Source organism: Salvelinus sp. IW2-2015, linkage group LG33 (genome assembly GCF_002910315.2).
Source record: "Salvelinus sp. IW2-2015 linkage group LG33, ASM291031v2, whole genome shotgun sequence".
NCBI lineage: Eukaryota > Metazoa > Chordata > Actinopteri > Salmoniformes > Salmonidae > Salvelinus > Salvelinus sp. IW2-2015.
In genome coordinates, this window is record NC_036872.1 from 3106804 (window position 1) to 3130551 (window position 23748).

Sequence of the window (23748 nt, forward strand, 5' to 3'; positions counted from 1 at the left end):
GCCTTTATTGAGAGCGAACAAAAAATGTGAACGGCTGGAGTTTGCTAAATAGCATTGGCACTTGGATTGGAACCGGTACTATGGTCAGATGAGAGAAAAATAGAGCTCTTTGGCCACACACACTAGTAGGGGGTTTGGCATTGAAAGAAGGATACATATGCAGAAAATAACCTCATACCTACTGTAAAATATGTTGGTGGATCTTTGATGTTATGGGGTTGTTTCGCTTCCACTGGTCCTGGGGCCCTTGTTAAGGTCAATGGCATCATGAACTCTACCATGTACCAGGACATTTTACCCAACAACCTGGTTGACTCTGCCGGGAGGTTGAAACTTGGCTTTAAGTGGATCTTCCACAAAGACAATAACCCCAAGCACACAACAACATCCACAAATAAATGGTTAATTCACAACAAAATCAACATTTTGCAATGGCCATCTCAGTCCCGGACTCAAAACCCCATTGAAAAGCTGAGGTTTGAATTGAAGAGGGCAGTCCGTAAGTGCAGACCGAAGGACATACATGATATGGAAAGATTCTGTAGGGAGGACTGCTCTAAGATCCTGCCCAATGTGTTATTCAGTCTCATAATACATTTATTACAAAGGCTCAGTGCTGCTATCCTCAGAAGGGGATGGTGCCGGTGTATTGAAAACAGCGGCATTTTATTACTTATGAAACAAAATGGTTAAATATAGCTCAGCATTTGTGTTATTTATTTTATAGTCTTTTTTTTGCTCATCTTTATCAAGGGTGATTATTTTGGACGCGACTGTATAGGTCAACGGGCTATCGTCCGCTGATCAGTTAACTGAGTAGATGATCAATATCAATGGGTTGTGATGATGATCCCCCCCACATGTCAGCCATCTTGCCAAATGAGGAACTTCGCTGGAGTTCGCTCTTTTTTTCTTCTTCCGCCTTCTCTCCACTCAACAATCTGTCTCCTTTATGACTATAACAGCAGCAATAATAACAGAGCTTGAGGTGACTTGCTCAGTGTGCATGTTGTGGCGCCAGAGACCCAGTGTGTGTGTGTGTGTGTGTGTGTGTGTGTGTGTGTGTGTGTGTGTGTGTGTGTGTGTAGTGCTACAGCTTCACGTCTTCATACTCCATTCCCTCTGTATAGGCCAAGGCTGGGATCGTTCCAATAGGTCCACAGGCTGACAGACTCTGGCGTTGTTCTTCTCTCCAAGGGAAAACCGGTAGAGCATGGAGAACACATGAGCTTATGTGAAGGAAGGAGAGCAGGGTACTGCTGTTGAGAATATGTGAAGGAAGGAGACCAGGGTACTGCTGTTGAGATTGTGTGAAGGAAGGAGAACAGGGTACTGCTGTTGAGATTATGTAAAGGAAGGAGAGCAGGGTACTGCTGTGGATCAGGTGTAGGTAGGCCCCACTTTTATAGACTGTAGCTAGGACCCAGAGTTTTAAAGGTCAGGTTATAGGATAGGCCAGTTCTTATTCAAAACCACTGGTGGGAAAAGTACCCAGTTGTCATACTTGAATAAAAGTAAAGATAACTTAATAGAAAATGACTAAAGTAAATGTGAAAGTCACCCAGCAAAATACTACGTGAGTAAAAGTCTAAAAATATTTTGTTTTAAATATATTTAAATATCAAAAGTAAATCTAATTGCTCAAATATACTTAAGTATCAAAAGTAAAAGTTCAAGTATAACTCATTTCAAATTCCTTATATTAAGCAAACCAGACTGAACCGTTTTCTTGTTATTTTAATGTACAGATAGCCCTGTGGTACACTCCAACACTCAGACATAATTTACAAACGAAGCATGTGTGTTTACTGAGTCTACCAGATCAGAGGCAGAGGATGACCAGGGATGTTGAGGATGACCAGGGATGTTGAGGATGACCAGGGATGTTCTCTTGATAAGTGCTTGAAATGGACCATTTTCCTGTCCTGCTAAGCATTCAAAATGTAACGAGTACTTTTGAGTGTCAGGGAAAATGTCTGGAGTAAAAAGTACATTATTTTCTTCAGGAATGTAGTGAAGTAAAAGTAAAAGTAGTCAAAAATATAAAAAGTTAATTAAAGTACAGATACCGCCAAAAAACGACTTAAGTAGTACTTTAAAGTATTTTTACTTAAGTACTTTACACGACTGTTCAAAACCAATAAAATGTAGTGATGATAGGGCTATGCCTGTCCCTTTAATTTCAATCCAGTATATCTGCAATGATGTGATGGTTGACTGTGGTTGATGTGGTTATGCAGTGTCCTATAAAACTATACACCTATACCTTACAGGTCTAAGTTTAAATACATCAAACTTGAATTCTCAAGAGGATCTTGATTTGTTGTGATGATTGAGGCATTATTATGACATAAACTGAGGCAGGAACTATGAGGACGAAAGAGCAGGAGGCAACGTTGATCTCTGGCTCCATCTACTGGTTACATAGATGCATCTCCTGACACAGACAAATGACGGTATATATGAACGTACAAAGCCATTGAGATCACATGACACCATTCATTCCTTTGTGAAGACTCAATAGCCATTGAAGCCAAAAAGTCGGTTAAGATGGCGTCTCATTGAGACAGAACATAAACAGTTTGAGGTACTAGGAAGTGACGTTGCAGGCTAGCTCAGTGCTGCCCCCTCTCACTGAGTAACTCAAATTGAAGGCCCGACCAGGCTACTGCAGGCTGCCATAAATCAAATCAATCAAATGTAATTGTCACACACTTCGCAAACAACAGGTGTAATCTAACAGTGAAATGCTTACTTATGGGCCCTTCCCAACAATGCAGAATACAATAAATAATAATGATAGAAAAAATAGTAACACAAGGAATGCATACACAATGAGCAATGATAGCGTGGCTATATAAAGTGCCTTCAGAAAGTATTCAGACCCCTTGACTTTAAAAAAATGTTGTTACGCTACAGCCTTATTCGTAAATTGATTAAATACAAATAAAATCCTCAGTAATCTACACATAATAACCCAAAATGACAAAGCATAAACATGTTTTTAGAAATGTACAAATAAAAAACGGAAATACCATTATAACATAATTATTCAGACCCTTTTCTATTAGATTCGAAATGGAGCTTAGATGCATCCTGTTTCCAATGATCATCCTTGAGATTTTTCTACAATGTGTGGTAAATTCAATTGAACCGGACATGATTTGGAAAGGCACACACCTGTCTATATAAGGTCCCACAGTTGACAGTGCATGTCAGATTAAAAACCAAGCCATGAGCTCGAAGGAATTGTCCGTAGAGCTCCGAGACAGGATTGTGTCGAAGCACATATCTGGGAAAGGGTACCAAAAATTGTCTGCAGAACTGAAGGTCCCCAAGAACACAGTGGCCTCCATCATTCTTAAATGGAAGTTTGCAACCACCAAGACTCTTCCTAGAGCTGGCCCAATGGCCAAACTGAGCAACCGAGGGAGAAGGGCCTTGGTCAGGGAGGTGACAAAGAACCCAATGGTCACTCTGACAGAGCTCTAGAGTTCCTCTGTGGAGATGGGAGAACCTTACAGAAGTACAATCTCTGCAGCACTCCACAAATTAGGCCTTGATGGTAGAGTGGCCAGACGGAAACCACTCCTCAGTAAAAGGCACATAACAGCCCAAAGGCACCTAAAGACTCTCAGACCATGAGAAGCAAAATTCTCTGCTCTGATGTAACCAAGATTGAACTCTTTGGCCTGAATGCCAAGCGTCACGTCTGGAGGAAACCTGGCAACATCCCTACAGTGAAGCATGGTGGTGGCAGCATCATGCTGTGGGGATGATTTTCAGCGTCAGGGACTGGGAGACTGGTCAGAATCGAGGCAAAGATGAATGGAGCAAAGTACAGAGATCCTTGATGAAAACCTGCTCCAGAGTGCTCAGGACCCTAAGCACACAGCTAAGACAACGCAGGAGTGGCTTCTGGACAAGTCTCTGAATGTCCTTGAGTGGCCCAGCCAGAGCCCGGACTTGGAACCCGATCAAACATCTCTGGAGAGACCTGAAAATAGCTGTGCAACGACGCTCCCCATCCAACCTGACAGAGCTTGAGAGGAGCTGCAGAGAGAAACTCCTCAAATACAGTCTGCCAAGCTTGTGGTTATACCCAAGAAGACTTGATGCTGTAATCGCTGCCAAAGGTGCTTCAACAAAGTACAGAGTAAAGGATCTGAATACTTACGTAAATGTAATATTTCAGTTGTTTTCTTTTTATAAGTAAGCAAACATTTCTAAAAACCTCTTTCTGCTTCGTCATTATGGGGTATTGTGTGTAGATTGATCAGGAGAGAAAAAAACAATTTAATCAAATTTACAACAAAGCCGTAACGTAACGACAAAAAGTCAAGGGGTCTGAATACTTTCCGAAGGCACTGTATATGGGGTACCAGTACCGAGTCGATGTGCAGGGTTACAAGGAATTTGAGGTAGATATGTACATTTAGGTAGGGGTAAAGTGACTAGGCAACAGGATAGATAATAGACAGTAGCAGCAGAATGTGTTGGCGTGTCAGTGTAAGTACTGTATGTGTGAGTGTGTGGGCATACTGTCTGAGTTATTGCAAAAAGGGTAAACTATTTAGCAGTCTTATGACTTGGGGGAAGAAGCTGTTCAGGAGCCTTTTGGTCCTAGACTTAGCGCTCTGGTACCGCTTGCTGTGCGGTAGCAGAGAGAACAGTCTGTGACTTGGGTGACTGCAGTCTGACAATTTTTAGGGCCTTACTATGACACCGCCTGGTATAGAGATCCTGGATGGCAGGGAGTTCGGCCCCCGTGGTGTACAGGACTGTACGCACTACCCTGTGCAGCGCCTTGCGGTCATCTGCCGAGCAGTTGCCGTTACAAGCAGTGATGCAGCCAGTTAAGATGCACTCAATGGTGCAGCTGTAGAACTTTTTGAGGATCTGAGGGCCCATCTTTTCAGCCTCCTGAGGGGGAAGTGGCATTGTTGTGCCCTCGTCACGACTGTGTTGGTGTGTGTGGACCACGATAGGACAATGATCGGCAGACTTGATGATGGTGTTGGAGTCGTGCGCAGTCACTCAGTCGTGTGTGAACAGGAAGTACAGGAGGGGACTAAGCACGCACCCATGAAGGGCCCCCGTGTTGAGGGTCAGTGTGGCGGATGTGTTGTTGCCTACCGTCACCACTTGGGGTCATCCCTTCAGGAAATCCAGGATCCAGTTGCAGAGGGAGGTGTTCAGTCCCAGGAACCTTAGCTTAGTGATGAGCTTGGAGGCCACTATTTGTTGTTGTAAGCTGAGCTGTAATCAATGAACAGCATTCTCACATAGGTGTTCCATTTGTCCAGGTGAGAAATTGAGATTGCCTCATCTGTGGATCTGTTTGGGCGGTATGTGAATTGGAGTGGGTCAAGGGTTTCTGGGATGATGGTTTTGATATGAGCCATGACCAGCCTTTCAAAGCATTTCATGGCTACAGATGTGAGTGCCAGGGGCAATAGTCATTTATATAGGTTACCTTGGCGTTCTTCAGCACAGGGACTATGGTGGTCTGCTTAAAACATGTAGGTATTACAGACTGCGTCAGGGAAAGGTTGAAAATGTCAGTGAAGAAAGGCACTTGCCAGCTGGTCAGTGCATGATCTGAGTACGCATCCTGTTAATCCGTCTGGCCCTGCGGCCTTGAGAATGTTAACCTGTTTAAAGATCTTACTCACATCGGCAAAGGAGAGCGTGATCAGCTGGTGCTCTCACACATGGTTCAGTGTTGCTTGCCTCGAAGCGAGTATAGAAAGCATTTCGCTCGTCTGCTAAGCTCACAAACTAAATAACAAAATTGGTTAGGAGCCCGATAATTGCGGCTATGCATCCAAGCGCCATCTTTATACAACAATTAGCAACTAAATTAGCGGGTTAGCATTTATTGAGATGACTCATGTACTGGATGCAGCTATGCAGTGGTCACAAGCTGCATAGCCACAAAGTCATAAAATCTGATTTTAAACCTAACCCTAACCACAATGTTAAACCCCAATGTCTAACACTTACAGTACCTTAAATTAAGTCCAAAAAGCACATTTTCGTTTTCATAAAGTTTTACAATATAGCTATTTTTGACTTTGCAGCTGGTCCGTCGAGCAGAAACCGCTCATTTCTGCCTCCAGGGCAAGACTCAGGACAATAAATGTCAAACTGAACTAAATTGTTCCTTCTTTGTGTGATTTAAAATTAAAAAAAATCAAGGACATACATTTGGTGTATTAGAAGGAACTTTTGGTAACATGATTGTCTTTCAAACATTTATTTTATTTACACAAAGATTGACCACGAAGATCACCTTTTTAAAATCACCATAACAGGGGATACTGTTCTGTTCTAACGATGCCTGCAGTACCTGCGGTTGCCCTTGAACCTCCGTGGTTTCAATGAGGGGGCAGTTGCTTTCCCCTGACACAGACACGACACACACACACATTTTACTATCCTAGTGAGGACCAAACAACTGATTCACATTCAAAATCCTATTTTCCCTAATCCTAATCCTAGCTCCTAAACCTAATTCTAACCCTAACTCCTAAGCCTAAAATAGCCTGTTTCCTTGTGGGTACCGGTGAAATGTTCCCACTTGTCACACACACACACACACACACACACACACACACACACACACACACACACACACACACACACACACACACACACACACACACACACACAGTTTCTAAAACATTTCTGTGCACAAGAAGCATCATTGAGAATTGATATAGAACAATAGGCTCAAAAGACAAAAGGACAAATATAGCATATTTTCTTAGGGTTTAATTAAAAGCCAGGTGAAACATTAAAATACTGAAACGGCAAAAAAATTATACTTTGTTTCCTTTTTCATTTCATTTTTTACAAATCAGTGGTTAAAAAATATTACAAAGGATTATTCAAAACATTTTTGCAAAAGCAGCAAAACATTCTGATTGTTGTCTTTTAAAAAAGCCCTTAATATTGTGTGTATGTGGTGTGTTGTGTGTGTCTGTGTGCTTTTTCAGTTTCATAAACATATTAACACAAGCAGTTAATACCAATATTCATTTGAAATGAGAAGAGGGAAGCAAAAGTGCATATTAATACGATGTATAAGTCACACTGAAAATGTCACAGAGCAGAGATACACCTACAACCTACCAAGGCTTCTGTCCCTCCCCCTCCCAGCTCTCTCTGTCCTGGGCTAATGACGCCTTCATGTGCTCATTGGAACTATTAAAACTCTAAAATGTGCCACTTGCTAACTGGTTGTAGTTATACACGTGCCCCGTTCCACAAGTTAGCAAGTCGGACATTTCGGAGTTTCCGAGTTCCGACTAGCAAGTGAACACGGCGTAACACACAGTTTTGGGTCAAACAAGTGGAGATTAGGTTTACAAAATTAACTGTAGAGTATCATTGCGGCAGAGGAGCAGTTCCGCCATTTTGTGTAAAAAAATGGTAGACACTGTAGTGCTCAACATCACATGTTGTGGATGCTGTCCCCTTCTTTATTGGTGGGACTCCCCGCCCTACACCTTGGGAAGGTTCACAACATCTCTAATGAATAGCCCAGTTCTACATTTACATTTAAGTCATTTAGCAGACGCTCTTATCCAGAGCGACTTACAAATTGGAACGTTCATACATATTCATCCACACTAGTGCCATCTCTGCCACAAGGAGAGAGAGAGAGAGCGAGAGCAGGAGCCAGAGTTGGGTTGAAGCCATTTGTGACTGCTGAGGCAAGCTGGTAAAACTTGGTTTAATAATCCATTAGTACACACACAGTGTAAACTTAAGGCTACATAATAAACAGAAAGTGCATGCCTCGACAGACTGCCACGTGCAAAAGATCCGTGTGTTCATGAACCTGAAATCTGTTGGTTCTCAATGTCTTCTCAACAATTTACTATCTACAGCCTAGCTTGGTTTGGATGATGTGACGACAAGGTTTGGGTGACATATTTGTCAAGCTCCAAGTCAGGGGCCTTATGCACTGTGTACGCCACAGCTACTGTAGACTACTGTAGGCCTCAACAACATATAGCCCCTTTGGTACACAGCATAGGATGGCGGAATCATTGGTCAATCCACAGGCACTAAGAGACAAGGAGGAAACCTGCCTCGTCAAATGTGTGTGCGCATGTGTTTTTAGCCTGCATGGTGGGTGCCAACCTGAACCCAGAAGGCAGTGGTTTGGAGGCCCCTCATATGTACAGTAAGCCTATAGAGTACCATGGTATGAGTCATAATCGTTTTTCCACCATTCAATTTTTACCATGTTATGTATTATGTAAACTGTCTTGTGCATGTTTTAAATTGACACAAAACCAGTTAGCAAAGGTGTCAGTTACAGATGACGTGCATGAGCTTGCAGGGATTTGTAGTCTTGCATGATGTCTACTTTGATGCTGATTAGAATTTTCGAGTCTGAAAGTAAACAGAGCTAAATATAGTGATAAATGTTACCTTGTCCGACAGATATTTACATGGTTATCAAAACGCCAAGGCAGGGTAAGCCTAAACAAAACACAGCCCTTATTTTAAGTGTTTCTAAAATTCCTGAACAGAAAAATGAATGGTGGAAAAAACAATTGGAACCATTTCCCTGTTTGACCGCTAGAGGCTCTACAGGAGGGCTCAGGGAGACAGGCAACAGCACGAGGTTATCTCGAAAGGCACAGGAGACGCCAGACTAGGGGCAAACAAAAACAACAAGGGGTTCTCTGTCAGTAAGCGGCATGTTCGAAAATATTCTTCAAATTCTCAGCAATACTCATGTTTTCTTTGGCCAATACTACACTCTTGAGCTGATACAAATTAAGGTGATGTGAAAGTGACATCAAAAGAGTCTGGAGTTAACGTTATGTTTCAAATTATAGTTACAGAAATAGGCCAATAGGGGGCAATGTGGGTCAACTATTGATAGCTGTTCAAAGCCAAACGGTAATTTGTTTCCTTGTGCATACATGCATTTCAGCCCAATCAAAACATTCCTCTCACTGTAGCTCCCAAGGCTGCCCGATTTATAAATAGGACATTCCCAAGGTGTATGAATTCATAGTGTTAGAACGTGAGCACAAACTACGTACTGTACTAGCACCCGAGATGTCAAATCCTGTGGAAACCATGGTCCCACACCTGGTAAAATACTGCTTTAACACGGTACAAGAAGCAACACATCTTGCTAACGTCCATAACTATTGTCATTAGTTATTGACATGTACACATATTCCTGTGTACCCCTCAATGCTGTGATGAGATCCCAATGATGTTACATTTGGGCTGTACTCAACCCAACTGAACGTATGATGATAATATTATATACAATTACAATAGTATGATTGACTTGAGAGGCGTCACACATAATAGACAGAGGCTTCCATTTGAGCCACTAATATTACGATACTACAGCTGAGCACAGTTTGACCTTTGCATGTGAGCATGACGAGACAGATACACACTCAATAAAGCCCAGAAAGCCACATGGACAGGTAAGGGAGAAAGGAAGATCCCCATGCTACAAAATATCACTTTTTTTTATATTTTTTTAATTTTTTTAAACAACCTCGTTAAAGAATTGTCCACGCCAAGCACAAAAAGTCAGAGCTAAAAAGACACAAAAGGAAGGAGAGTGCAATCCGACACTGAAAACCTGCGAAAAGTGCCATTACAAAACCAAAATTAGACCATGACGCAAAAATAATAACCACATCCCACAAGTGTTGAACAGCATTCACACAAGGCAACCAGTATTCTCATAGTAAGCTTTAGTATCCCCTAGATCACAGGTGTCTAAACCTTGGTCACTAGGGCATTACAGAGGGTAATCTGCTGGTTTGTAGTGGCAGACTAAATCAGTTTCCCCAAACAGAAACAGTCTGAGAGAACTTACAATACTGACAGCCCCTTCACCTACTAACGTACGGCCTGTGTTTTCACTGACCACCCCGAAGACCCAGAGACTCTCCGGGAGCACCGCTGGGGTCTGCAGCCCCGGAGGGAGACTCAGACGTGGGAGGAAGACGAGGGAGAGACCTGCCTCTCTGGCCTGGGTGGGTGAGACTGGGTGTGTAAGCATTACCAGAGACTGAATCAATCAGCTCTACTATTATCCTTTGCAGAACCTGTCTGCAACTGTATACCACTACCTTACACTGTACTCCGCTTCCTAATAGTGGATGTGCACTTCCATGAGGGAAGGCTTTGTAGGGCATGTCTACCATTAGTAAGACAACTTTAATAGCTCATCCTTGGGGCATTGAAAGGTGTCATGGAAGTCAAATATCTCTATGTCCCCATGTCAACCCCAGATTAATGTTCCAATATCCTAGTCCGAAATAGGGGCGTAAGGACTATTTCCGTGTTCCACTTCCAAATATGCAGGTTTGCAGGTTTTTTGGGGGGGTAAAAATCAGCCCAATTCTCACTTGGGTCTCGTGAGATCCTATCGCATAGCTATTTCAGTAGCTGTTGATGACTAGAACACGCGTCCCGTGAAGAAAAGCTAAAAAAAAGAGCCACACTTCACGCTATCCATCTATCTCCCACAGTCACCTGGGTAAAGCCGGGGGGTGGAAATCTCAAATCCACAAATAGAACGACGGTGGTAAAGAAAAACGTGTCACAAAGTCTCCTCTTTTCACATAACTACCACTTTTGTGCAAAAAGGCGGCAATAAAATAGAGTAATAATGCTTTGTTAGTTATTGTTTTCTTCTTCCAACATGCCTGTTGTAATACACAATGTCTTGGATTGATTAAGATCTTGAAGGCACAGTGGGTTATTAAGATGTTCGCAGCCGTCCAAAATCCAACTCCATAGCATTCAACTGAAAGATGGAGCTACACATTCCCTTTGTGAACAAATGGCTGAAACGGCACACTCCCTCACAATGAAAACAGAACTGCACTCTGCAGCGCAAGAAATTGAAAGCAAGTGAAATATTTGGTCTGATACAGCATTGAAAACGACAGCATGTGGTTAAATAGATGGAAAGATTCAACTTTTAAGCGTAGCTCTACTCATACTGAAAAGACCAACATTGAAATTCATAATACTATGAATATATTCACTAACCTAAAATCTATTAGACACCTTTGAATAAGAAAAAAATAACCCTAGTGCATCACATCTGAACGTAACACTATATGTGTAGATTGAAAGATTTCCGTATATTAACACTGACGAAGGACTGGGCAGACATAAACCCCCCAAAAAGTGTGGACCGAAAAGACAGGTACAAGTGTAAATTTTGTGTGTGTATGTATGTATGTTTAAAGTGTGTGTGTCATAAACATACTGTCATTTTAGTGGACATCCTGAGTACCATTTTCAATTCCAGCTAAAGGAGTAGAAGTCCTGCAGTGACACCTGGGTTTTACCTGACATTGCAGCTTTATAAAAACATGCTGAGGGGGATCAAAAAGTTATCTTCCTCTATTCCTAATACCGTATTCCCTTCCTCCCCATATTTGCCATGTTATGGAGGAGGCAAGGAGAGGATGGCAAGGAGACACAAGGGAGAGAACATGTCCCCAGCTTCATTTTTTGGTATAATACATGTGCTTTCAACACTCAGTTGAGGACAAAAGACTACAGTTGACTTTCAAATACAGCTGTAATAAAATAAAGTTAAAAGAAACTAGAATTAAGGATATATGCAGGCAGGGGAGAAAACTCCTGTTTGCTCCCGGTGAGGGTTGATGATGGAACCCTGAGCAGTGCTGCCCCCTGTGGTACGGGGGAGTTAAGGCAGGCTGGCTGAGCGGCACCCTAGTGGTCAATTAAGACAGAGCAAGAAGAAATCTGTTCAGTTCGGCTTCTTACTCCCTCCCATGGCAGTGGTATAAAAAAGCCCTCTGATCCAGAATTGCTATCAAGTGTTCACTTTGAATGTCATTGAGGGGGATTTGTTCAGCACTGTTGGCCTCTCCTCTTGGTGTTATGTGGGGGATCACGATGGGTACTTGAACCGCAAACCACCACCTTTGCTTGAGCAGGTACCTAAACCCAGACTACCACGTCTACTGCCCCTCCCTTGCACAGCTGATTCTAGAACAGTCTAGGGCAACATTTGGGATTCAAACCTCCAACATGGAGCTTCAGTGGGATGAAACCCGGGAGAAAACAAAAATGGTGTCAAACCTGTCCAAAGTGGAGGACAAAGTCTGTGGAAGAGAAGTCAGACAGGCATAGGTGGTGGTCAGAGACTCTGAGGCAAAACACCCAACTCTGGGATGGGCTCTACTCTCATGTCAAATCCCTAAGCGAAATAAAACCAAACAAAGCATCCTTCCGTGTGTGTCGAAGCAGAGCTGGCGCCCCCTGGCTGCTGGTCTTGTCCAGTGCGCTAACAGTCTAATAGACGTGAAGGCAGAGGTAACCTCCCCATAGGGGAGTCTTAGCAGTGGTCTGTGGAATGGTCTTTAGCTTCTGTGTGACTGAGGGGCAGAGAGAGAGAGCCCTTTTGTTCCCAGTCTCGTCACCCCCAGGCTGGTGGGTGGATCTCAGGGGGAGGAGGCAGCACTGGACTGGTCACTGAGGCCCAGCGAGGTGAGACCATCTTGGGCACAGAGAACTGCCCAAGCCTGGCCTATAACCACCCACCCAAACCCACACACAATCGTACAGAAGGTAGACTTGGCTCTCCCGTCATGGAGAGGTGCTAGACTCATAGCTGGCTTCCTTAGTCTGGGTTGAGGGGTGAGAGGTCAGAAGCAGGAGGGGTCATGGAGGGGTGACAGCCTCAGGAGACGTGGGGCGAGGAGGACGGGTGTCTCGAGAAGCACCAGCCTCTCTTGGTGCGCAGCTTGCGTAGGATCTCCTCCTCGCGCTCGCGCTCCTTCTGAGAGCGCAGGTAGCGGTCCTCCTCCTTCAGGAACCACACTGGAGGCCACCGCTGCTTCTCAAAGTGCCTCTGGTTATCTACATGCAGAGAGAGAGGGGGGAGAGAACGTAAGAGATACATAAATAGATATAGAAAGAGAAAGAAAGCGTGAATATAAGGGACCAAAAAGTAACGTGAGAGACAAGTGAGAGATGGGGAGCGAAGTTGGGGATTGGAGGTGGGACTGGAGGTACAAAGGAGATGAGAAATGTAGAATAGAGCGGACGAGGAGACACACAAAGACGTAGACAAGAGAGAGGGAATGCGGTCTGTACCTGGAGACATGACCTTCATGTCTTTAGGGAACTTGCGACAGACGCTGTTGTAGTTGGTGCAGATGTGATGGAGACACCAGGCATACAACTGCTTGGCATTGTGGAACTGCAAGGGATGAATGAATAGGTGATCAGTCCATCAAAAAGGTCCAATGAAAAACAAGACCTCAAACTTTCTTACTTTACAAATAAGAAAGATGAACTTGAATGGGAAGTGGACAAATGACTTTTAAAGATGAATGTCACCTGTCATTGTAGAACAAAGTTTTCTACAGTTGGGTATCTGATATAGGCATGAACTATAGGGTGGTCCGATCCTTCTTGGATATCAATTAGAATGTTCTCTCCAGTGAAATAGTATTTTCCGAACAACAAAATGTAGTATTTGTATTATGTGTATTGCTGTAACAGTGTCATCAGTACAACTGTCATTCAGAGTATACGGTACGTGTAAAGACTCACCTGAGCCAACTCCAGGTAAGCCAGCACCTGTCCGTCGATGTCCACTCCCTTCATCGCCCACTGGAGCAGCTCATTCACAGCATGCTGCTCTGTGAGGGCAACAAGGCGTGGCAGACACAGCCGGTTGGATAGGACGATAAGCTCAATAGGCTCCAGGTCAGGACAGGGCGAAAGCAGCCCACTGTACATGAACTCCAACACTGCACGCATACAGGAGCTACTGGTGTCAGGGATGGACACCTGGAGGAGGGGGAGAGGGGAGAGAAAGTTGGATAGAGATTCAAATTTTGTGAATTAGAAAATAATAATACTATGTCTTCTAAACTCAGCAAAAAAAGAAACGTCCTCTCACTGTCAACTGCGTTTACTTTCAGCAAACTTAACACGTGTAAATATTTGTATGAACATAACAAGATTCAACAATTGAGACATAAACTGAACAAGTTCCACAGACATGTGACTAATAGAAATTAAATAATGTGTCCCTGAACAAAGGGGGAGGGGGGGGGGGGGGAGGGGGGGGGGGTCAAGTAACAGTCAGTATCTGGTGTGGCCACCAGCTGCATTAAGTACTGCAGTGCATCTCCTCCTCATGGACTGCACCAGATTTGCTAGTTCTTGCTGCGAGATGTTATCCCACACTCTTCCACCAAGGCACCTGCAAGTTTCCTGACATTTCTGGGGGGAATGGCCCTAGCCCTCACCCTCCTATCCAACTGGTCCCAGACGTGCTCAATGGGGATCCGGGCTCTTCGCTGGCCATGGCAGAACACTGACATTCCTGTCTTGCAGGAAGGAAATCACAGAACTAGCAGTATGGCTGATGGCATTGTCATGCTGGAGGGTCATGTCAGGATGAGCCTGCAGGAAGGGTACCACATGAGGGAGGAGGATGTCTTCCCTGTAACGCACAGCGTTGAGATTGCCTGCAATGACAACAAGCTCAGTCCGGCGATGCTGTGACACACCGCCCCAGACCATGAAGGACCCTCCACCTCCAAATCGATCCCGCTCCAGAGTACAGGCCTCGGTGTAATGCTCATTCCTTTGACGAAAAACGCGAATCCGACCATCACCCCCGGTGAGACAAAACGGCGACTAGTCAGCATCACTACTCTGGACGGTTCTGACTTAGAATATGTGGACAACTACAAATACCTAGGTGTCTGGTTAGACTGTAAACTCTCCTTTCAGACTCACATCAAACATCTCCAATCCAAAGTTAAATCTAGAATTGGCTTCCTATTTCGCAACAAAGCATCCTTCACTCATGCTGCCAAACACCCTCGTAAAACTGACCATCCTACCAATCCTCGACTTCGGCGATGTAATTTACAAAATAGCCCCCTACTCAATAAATTGGATGCAGTCTATCACAGTGGCATCCATTTTGTCACCAAAGCCCAATATACTACCTACCCACCACTGCGACCTGTACYCTCTCGTTGGCTGGCCCTCGCTTCATACTCATCACCAAACCCACTGGCTCCAGGTCATATACAAGACCCTGCTAGGTAAAGTCCCCCCTTATCTCAGCTCGCTGGTCACCATAGCAGCACCCACCTGTAGCACGCGCTCCAGCAGGTATATCTCTCTGGTCACCCCCAAAACCAATTCCTCCTTTGGCCGCCTCTCCTTCCAGTTCTCTGCTGCCAATGACTGGAACGAACTACAAAAATCTCTGAAGCTGGAAACACTTATCTCCCTCACTAGCTTTAAGCACCAGCTGTCAGAGCAGCTCACAGATTACTGCACCTGTACATAGCCAATCTATAATTTAGCCCAACAACTACCTCTTCCCCTACTGTATTTATTTATTTAGCTCCTTTGCACCCCATTATTTCTATTTCTACTTTGCACATTCTTCCACCGCAAATCTACCATTCCAGTGTTTTACTTGCTATATTGTATTTACTTCGCCACCATGGCCTTTTTTTGCCTTTACCTCCCTTATCTCACCTCATTTGCTCACATTGTATATAGACTTATTTTTCTACTGCATTATTGACTGTATGTTTGTTTTACTCCATGTGTAACTCTGTGTTGTTGTATGTGTCGAACTGCTTTGCTTTATCTTGGCCAGGTCGCAATTGTAAATGAGAACTTGTTCTCAACTTGCCTACCTGGTTAAATAAAGGTGAAAAAAAAGAGCACTTTTTGCCAGTCCTCTCTGGTCCAGCGACGGTGGGTTTGTGCCCATACGCGACGATGTTGCCGGTGATGTCTGGTGAGGACCTGCCTTACAACAGGCCTAAGAGCCCTCAGTCCAGCCTCTCTCAGTCTACTGTGGACAGTCTGAGCACTGATGGAGAGATTGTGCGTTCCTGGTGTAACTCGAGCAGTTGTTGTTGCCATCCTGTACCTGTCCTGCAGGTGTGATGTTCGGATGCACCGATCCTGTGCAGGTGTTATTACACATGGTCTGCTGCCACTGCGAGGACGATCAGCTGTCCGTCCTGTCTCCCTGTAGCGCTGTCTTAGGCGTCTCACAGTACGGACATTGAAATGTATTGCCCTGGACACATCTGCAGTCCTCATGCCTCCTTGCAGCATGCCTAAGGCATGTTCATGCAGATGAGCAGGGACCCTGGGCATCTTTCTTTTTGTGTTTTTCCAGAGTTAGTAGAAAGGCCTATTTAGTGTCCTAAGTTTTCATAATTGTGACCTTAATTGCCTACTGTCTGAAAGCTGTTAGTGTCTTAACGACCGTTCCACAGGTACATGTTCATTAATTGTTTATGGTTCATTGAACAAGCATGGGAAACAGTGTTTAAACCCTTTACAGTGAAGATCTGTGGAGTTATTTGGATTTTTACGAATAACCTTTGAAAGACAGGATGCTGAAAAAGGGCAGTTTCTTAATTTAGTAGTTATTTAAGTGATAATGCCAGAGAAGCCGGTGTTTGGAGGATATATTTGCACGGGTGTTAGGCCCGAGACTAAGTTTATGAGAACAAATTTGTTTACATCCCTGTTATTGTGCATTTCTCCTTCGCCAAGATAATCCATCCAGTTGACAGGTGTGACATATCAAGAAACTGATTAAACAGCATGATCATTACACAGGTGCACCTTGTGCTGGGGACAATAAAAGGCCACTCTAAAATGTGCAGTTTTGTCACACAACAACACCACAGATGCCTCAAGTTCTGGTGGACATTCCTGCTCACTGAAGGAATGTCCACCAGAACTGTTGCCAGAGAATTGAATGTTAATTTCTCTACCATAATGTATTTTTTATAGAATTTGGCAGTATGTCCAACCGGCTTCACAACTGCAGACCACATGTAATCACACCAGCCCAGGACCACCACATCTGGCTTCTTTACCTGCGGGATCATCTGAGACCAGCCACCCAGACAGTTGATGAAACTGAGGAGTATTTCTGTCTGTAATAAAGCCCTTTTGTAAGGAAAAACTCCTTCTGATTGGCTCATGTGAAATCCATAGATTAGGGCCTATTAAATGTATTTCAATTGACATATTTCCTTATATGAACTGTAACTCAGTAAAATCGTTGAGATTGTTGCATGTTGCATTTATATTTTTGTTAAGTATAGATTGATATATAGTCCTGTACTGTATATAGATGTCCTATCCTACCTCTTTCAGGTAATACATTCAATGCAGCATTAGCCTTATATTTAGCAAATTCATGATTGGTTATGAATAATAAGCTTCTAACGTATAGCCTCTGTCTTTTGCGCAATACACAAGCGCCTGTGCTCCGCTGGCCTCTCCTTAAAAAACACTCCTTAGCTCTTGGAGTCCCATGCAGGAAAAGCTAGACTAGAATAGCTTGCTGGACATCATTTATTTATTTATTTTTTCATTTCTTATACCAAGACTATTCCAAGGGAAGCACGCTCTTTTGTTTGCTGAATGTTAAATACAGTAGCCCAATAGAACTCACGGGTAGTTTGAAAGAAGAACGAACGCGCGATGGCGGTAGGCTATAGCAGTTATTTATTCAGACCCATAACCATTCCATCTTCGTGAAGAGAAGTGATCGACATCTGCATCTAATTCTAGTACTGTATTGTAAGAATGTCATTAGAATGATGGACAAGGACAACACAACGTATTCCATTTAACTGTTGAAAGCGAGGAAGGAAAGAAGCAACAAGAGACAGAAAGAGGAGGTAGGCTAATAGCATTAGGGGAAACATTATGAAAAGGTATATATGCGTCAACCTACTAATTATACAAATAGGCCCTAGTATATTTCAAAATTAAAATCAAATTCAATAGCCTATACTTGTAACTTTGTGCTAAACCAGAATTGCATGTTTTCTTCTGCTTTACCATGGTTTGAACGACGTGCGTAATTCCAGCCCATACAATACAGTAATACAGTTCACACTCAAAAATTAGCCTACTGGAGATGGTTTCATGTATTTACCCAGGAGAGCTAGCCACATCTATGTGATTTTATGTTTTTCTTTGTGCAGTAGCCTAATGTGCAGTAGCCTATATCATATACAGTGCATTCGGAAAGTATTCAGACCCCTTCACTTTTTCCACATTTTGTTACGTCACAGCCTTATTCTAGAAGGGATTACATATTTTCTTCACCTCAATCTACACATATTACCCCATAATGACAAAACAGAAAGAGATTATTGTTTTGCAAATGTAATAAACTGAAAAAGGACATTTACATAAGTGCTTCACCATAGGGATGGTGCCAGATTTCCTCCAGACGTGACACTTTGCATTCAGGCCAAAGAGTTCAAACTTGGTTTCATCAGACCAGAGAATCTTGTTTCTCATGTTCTGAGAGTCTTTAGGTGACTTTTGACAAACTCCAAGCGGGCTGTCACGTGCCTTTTACTGAAGAGTGGCTTCCGTCAGGCCACTCTACCATAAAGGCCTGATTGGTGGAGTGCTGCAGAGATGGTTGTCCTTCTGGAAGGTTCTCCCTTCTCCGCAGAGGAACTTTGGGGCTCTGTCAGAGTGACCATCAGGTTCTTGGTCACCTCTCTGACCAAGGCCCTTCTCCCCCGATTGCTCATGGTGGTTCCAAACTTCTTCCATAAGAATGAGGGAGGCCACTGTGTTCTTGGGAACCTTCAATGCTGCAGAAATGTCTTGATACACTTCTCCAGATCTATGCCTCGACACAATCTATGGACAATTTCTTCGACCTCATAGCTTGGTTTTTGCTCTGACATGCACTGTCAACTGTGGGTCCTTACATAGACAGGTGTGTGCCTTTCCAAATCATGTCCAATCAATTGAATTTACCACAGGTGGACTCCAATCAAGTCGTAGAAACATCTCAAGGATGATCAATGGAAACAGGATGCACCTGAGCTCAATTTGAAGTCTCATAGCAGAGGGTCTGATTACTTATGTAAATAAGATATATTTTTAAACATTTTAATACATTTGCAAAATTGTCTACAAACCTGTTTTTGGTTATGGGGAATTATGTGTAGGCTCTGTACTGTATTTGGTCTTTTTTGGGCTTGTGCTCATTAAATACCATTAATGTAGGGCTCATAAAATGTATTTAATATATGGCTCATCAGGCTCAGGTAGCATCAGGTTTGAATTTTTATGCTCTAATCAAATCCAGACATATTTATATGCTTTAATGCTTTTGAATGACATTTCCTGTTTTGGCAGGAAATACCGGGTTACCCGGGAAAAAGTAATTTATTCTCGGGATGGAACATTTGCAATATCCCGGGAAAATATTCAACTCTAACACCAACCTTCAATGTAAGGGCATTGGTGGGTGGATCTCGTAAGTAAAGTGATGTCAGAGTGATGTCACAGGAAGTAGCGTGGGTGAATGGGGTTGTGCAAGGTGAAGGGCAGTCCGTCTCCAGTTCGAGTAGAACCTTTTGATCCTGCCAGAGATGAAAGCCCCGGCCTGCCAGGGGGGCGTTGAAGCTAGCTAGCGCTGTAGCTAAGGGTAACAACCTCAAAGCACCCCAGAATAACCACACTGGTCCAGTCGCCGCACGTGGCATAGATGGCTTGGATGTCATTGTGGGACAGAGCTTGAAGCAGAGCTGTGGGATGGACCGAGGAGAAAACACCTCTGACTGGACCATTTACGTAAGCACATCCAAAATGGAGCAGTACACACAAAAAGAAAAGGCTAATGTGTCCCCATATCCAGATAAAACAAGTACAAAAGTACAGCTGCAGAAAATAAGGTAATATTCGCTCACTGTTTGCTTCTCACTGTGTCCTGCTCCAATAAGATTGTCTGTTGTTGGAGCAGTAGCACACAGGCTGATCAGAGCTACCCATACAGGCAGAATGGGCTGGGCTGAGGTGCAATAGACATGTGGGTGTGTGGTTCTTTGAAGAGTTCGGTTCAGGAAAACATTTAACCTCACGCACACCGGATCAGTGTTAATTTTGTCAACAATAGCCATGATGAAAGATACTCGTCAACAACCTATTTTTCCTGACTAAAACTATGACGACAATCAGACGAAATGCCCATGCAAAAAAAGGATTACAAATCACTTCTCATTTTAGTTGACGAACATCTAACGAGACGAGGATTCCATGCGAGATCAATGGACATATCATTTGACATGAAGCTGCTTTTCATCAGTTTTGTCCAATCCTAAACATGCATGCAGACCATCCTCTCATTGGCAGAATTGACATCTTTCAGCTGCAGGGTCAGATTGAGTTGATCTGCCCAGCCCTCCTACACAGCTCCCAGGTGGCCACTTATGTCACTCGTCAATCTTTTGAACTGATGCGAAGCCAGGACATTTGACTTGTAACTAACCTCAACTATACTTAACAAAAATATAAACGCAACATGTAAAGTGTTGGTCCCATGTTTCATGAGCTGAAATAAAAGACCCCAGTAATTTTTCATACTCACAAAAAGCTTATTTCTCTAAAATGTTGTGGACAATTTGTTCACATCCCTGTTAGTGAGCATTTCTGGTTTGCAAAGATAAGCCATCCGTCATTGAAACTGATGCATGTCAAGTTTATATTTTTGTTCAGTATAGAAACAATGTTTAACCTCTCTCTTACTTTCATGTAGGCTATTTTCGCTTTGATCACATCCGAAGTCCTTCTTTTCCATGTGCGCTTCTATTCATTCATTCATCTCGCGCTGCGGTCCTCGAATGCGAGTTGCGGTTGCCTTATTCTACAGGGAAAATGAATGCTATTTGTTGAATATTAGGAGGACAGTAATAGCTTTGGAATTTTTGGAAAGCTCAAATTCTACCCTTTAAGGAAACCAACTTATTTACCCCCTTGTTGGTTATGGCGGGGAGAAAATCAGAGCTGTTAATTGTATAACCTGTAGCCAAGGCTTTAAGCCTATATGGTTAACTATGGCTGGCATTAGTTACAATCAGCTACAATATCAATCTATACGAGGGGATAGTAGGCCTAGTTGGACAAGGCCATCTGCCTAAATATTCATTATTTAATAGAAGAAAATACACTGACTATGTGACTAAAATGGTTGTGACTAAAACTAGCCAAAAATGGTCTAGTTTAAGTCGACTGATAATGACTAAAACTAACAATGGATGAAATTACTAAAATGTGACTAAGACTAAAAGGTATTTTAAGACTAAAACTAAATCTAAATCAGCTGCCAAAATGAACACTGCCACTGGAGAAAAGTGTCCGAGGAGAAGTTCTGTTAAGAAAATACCAGATTCATGAAGACTACTCTATCCTTAGTGCAGTGTATTAGTTGACGGTAGGCCATGACCCCCCCCTCCATCTTGAAACTTGTTCAGAACCTGGAGAGGGTCCAAGTGTGTTTCTCTCCTGAGAGGAGAGCAAACAAAAGGCACACTTATTCCCACTGCCACAGTGACGGCCAAGGAGTTTACAGGGGGCGATTTTGGGAGGGATAGAAAGAAAACTGCTGGGACTGCAGATTGCAACATCGGACCATGGTAAACCCCTTCTCCTCATCTTCTCCCACCCGCCCTCACACACATGCGCACACACAGCATATACATTTTTTAAACTTTGCACCACTCTGACCACTAGGGGTTGTTAAGCAATAAGGCACAAGGGGGTGCGGTATATGGCCAATATACCACGGCTAAGGGCTGTATCCAGGCACTTCGCAACATATGGTGGTGGAGAAAGTACCCACAATCATACTTGAGTAAAAGTAAAGATATCTTAATAGAAAATGACTGAAGTAAAAGTGATAGTCACCCAGTAAAAGTCTAAAAGTATTTGGTTTTAAATATACATAAGTATAAAAGTTAAAGTATAAATAATTTAAAATTGCTTATAATATGCACATCAGACAGATTTTTTACAGATAGCCAGGGGCACACTACAATACGCAGACAAAGTATTTGTGTTTAGTGAGAACTGAGGCAGTAGGGATGACCACTCACTCTTGATAAGTGAGTGAATTGGACCATTTTCGTGTCCTGCTAAGCATTGAAAATTAAAAAGGTAATTTTGGGTGTCAGGGAAAATGTATGGAGTAAAAAGCACATTATTTTCTTTAGGAATGTAGTGGAGTAAAAGTACAAGTTGTCAAAAATATAAATAGTATAGTACAGATATAAAAAAAAACTACTTGAGTATTTTTTATGTTTTATTTTATTTAACTAGGCAAAGTCAGTTAAGAACAAATTCTTATTTACAATGACGGCCTACCCCGGCCAAACCTGGAAGACGCTGGACCAATTGTGCGCCGCCCTCTGGCACTCACAATCACGGCCGGATGTGATGCAGCCTGGATTCGAACCAGGGACCAGGGAAAACCCCTGAGGTGCCTTATTGCTATTAAAAACTGGTTATCAACGTAATTAGAGCAGAAAAAATAAATGTTCATAATACATTATAACTGTGCTTAGCGTCAGGTAAGTTCTGACCAAGGTAGTGATTCAATTACATTTTCTGTTTTACATTTCATCCTTTCAGCCCAATATGTTGGTCAAAAGGTTGTATTAAAAGAACACATTTTAAAAAGTCTCAGAGCAGTCTCAACACCACTATTGAGCAATGCCATGTGGTCTAGCCAGGAGAGGGTTAGAGGTGGGTAGAGCTATGGGAACCACAGGGGTCCTTCCTCAGGTGCCCCTCACCTGCCTGTCTCTGTGCCAATTAGGAGAATGTCAGCATGGCAGTGACCCTTTATTATGGCGGAAAGTTCAAGGTAGAGACACAGGTGGACGCTCCTGTTCAAAGTTCTCTCGCCCAGACAGAGGAGCGGGGAAATGAAGGGACACAGCGCTAGGTCACCAGAGACACAGAGACAGGGAGACACAGGGAACGTTATGGGGGCCCAGGGCAATTTAGGGATGAGCTAGATTTTTCTGTCATTCAGCATCCTTTCCCAACTCACCCTCATTGGTTTAAGAAGTGATTGGTTGACAGAAAAAGAGGAAATGGAGACAAGTAACTTTAGAGAACACGACAGAGAAAAGGTAGCCGGGGGGGGGGGGGGGGGGGAATTGAAGTAAGCGGTGTCAAAATGTCAAACGGCACGTCGTCAGAAACCAAACTGCCGTTACCACCACGAGAAAGATTTTGAAAGAGAAAGAGAGGAGAGAGAGGAGAGCAAGAGGAGCTGGAGCGTGGTGGCAGAAACGCCTCCTACCATTATACTTCTGTTGCAAACGTACCCTGTCTCTCCCTCCCTTCCTTCACCCCTTTCATCGTGTCTCCTGTCACCGTTAGTCTTGTGTGAGAGGAATGTGACAGGCTTTCACACTGAACTAGCCAGAGATAAGCCACTGGGGCACACACACTAATATGGAAAACCACAGGAGGTTATTATAGTTTAGTGATTCTTCTATTAGCTTTAATTTCTATTCGTTTTTTAGATTTTTATTTTAAATTCTGTTGAGTTTCAGTTAGTTTTCAAACCTGATTTACTCGTTTTTATGTAGTTTGAGTTTTATAAAATAATTTCTATTTCGTTTTTATATTTTTAGTGTTATGGACAGAAAGTAGCCTTACATGCTGACCAGACCGGACACATCGCGTGCGCGAGCGTCGCAAAATACATTTAGAAATCCATGTTATTCAATTATTGCACCCACACTGCTGGCGCGTGCCAACGAGCGTCTGCGACGCCAAGGGCTAAAAATAGAAGTCTTTCCTATTTCTGACGCAGATCGCACTGAAAGTCATCTCCTCATTGGTTTATAGAAGCAGGTA

The 23748-nt window shown here is 43.2% G+C and overlaps 1 protein-coding gene across 3 annotated transcripts in view; it reads right to left on the bottom strand.

Moving 5' to 3' along the window:
• Positions 1 to 6762: 6762 nt before the first annotated feature.
• LOC111957764 (rho-related BTB domain-containing protein 2-like) overlaps positions 6763 to 23748 on the bottom strand; it is an 88116-nt gene continuing 71130 nt past the window's right edge. For all 3 annotated transcript variants that reach the window (XM_023978746.2, XM_023978745.2, XM_070436981.1), the window contains 3 exons: positions 13606 to 13845; positions 13144 to 13249; positions 6763 to 12906 (listed from right to left, as the gene is read on the bottom strand). In XM_023978746.2, the coding sequence (XP_023834514.1) occupies positions 12728 to 12906; positions 13144 to 13249; positions 13606 to 13845 (525 nt within the window). In that variant the 3' untranslated portion in view covers positions 6763 to 12727. The remainder of the gene's footprint in view (positions 12907 to 13143; positions 13250 to 13605; positions 13846 to 23748) is intronic.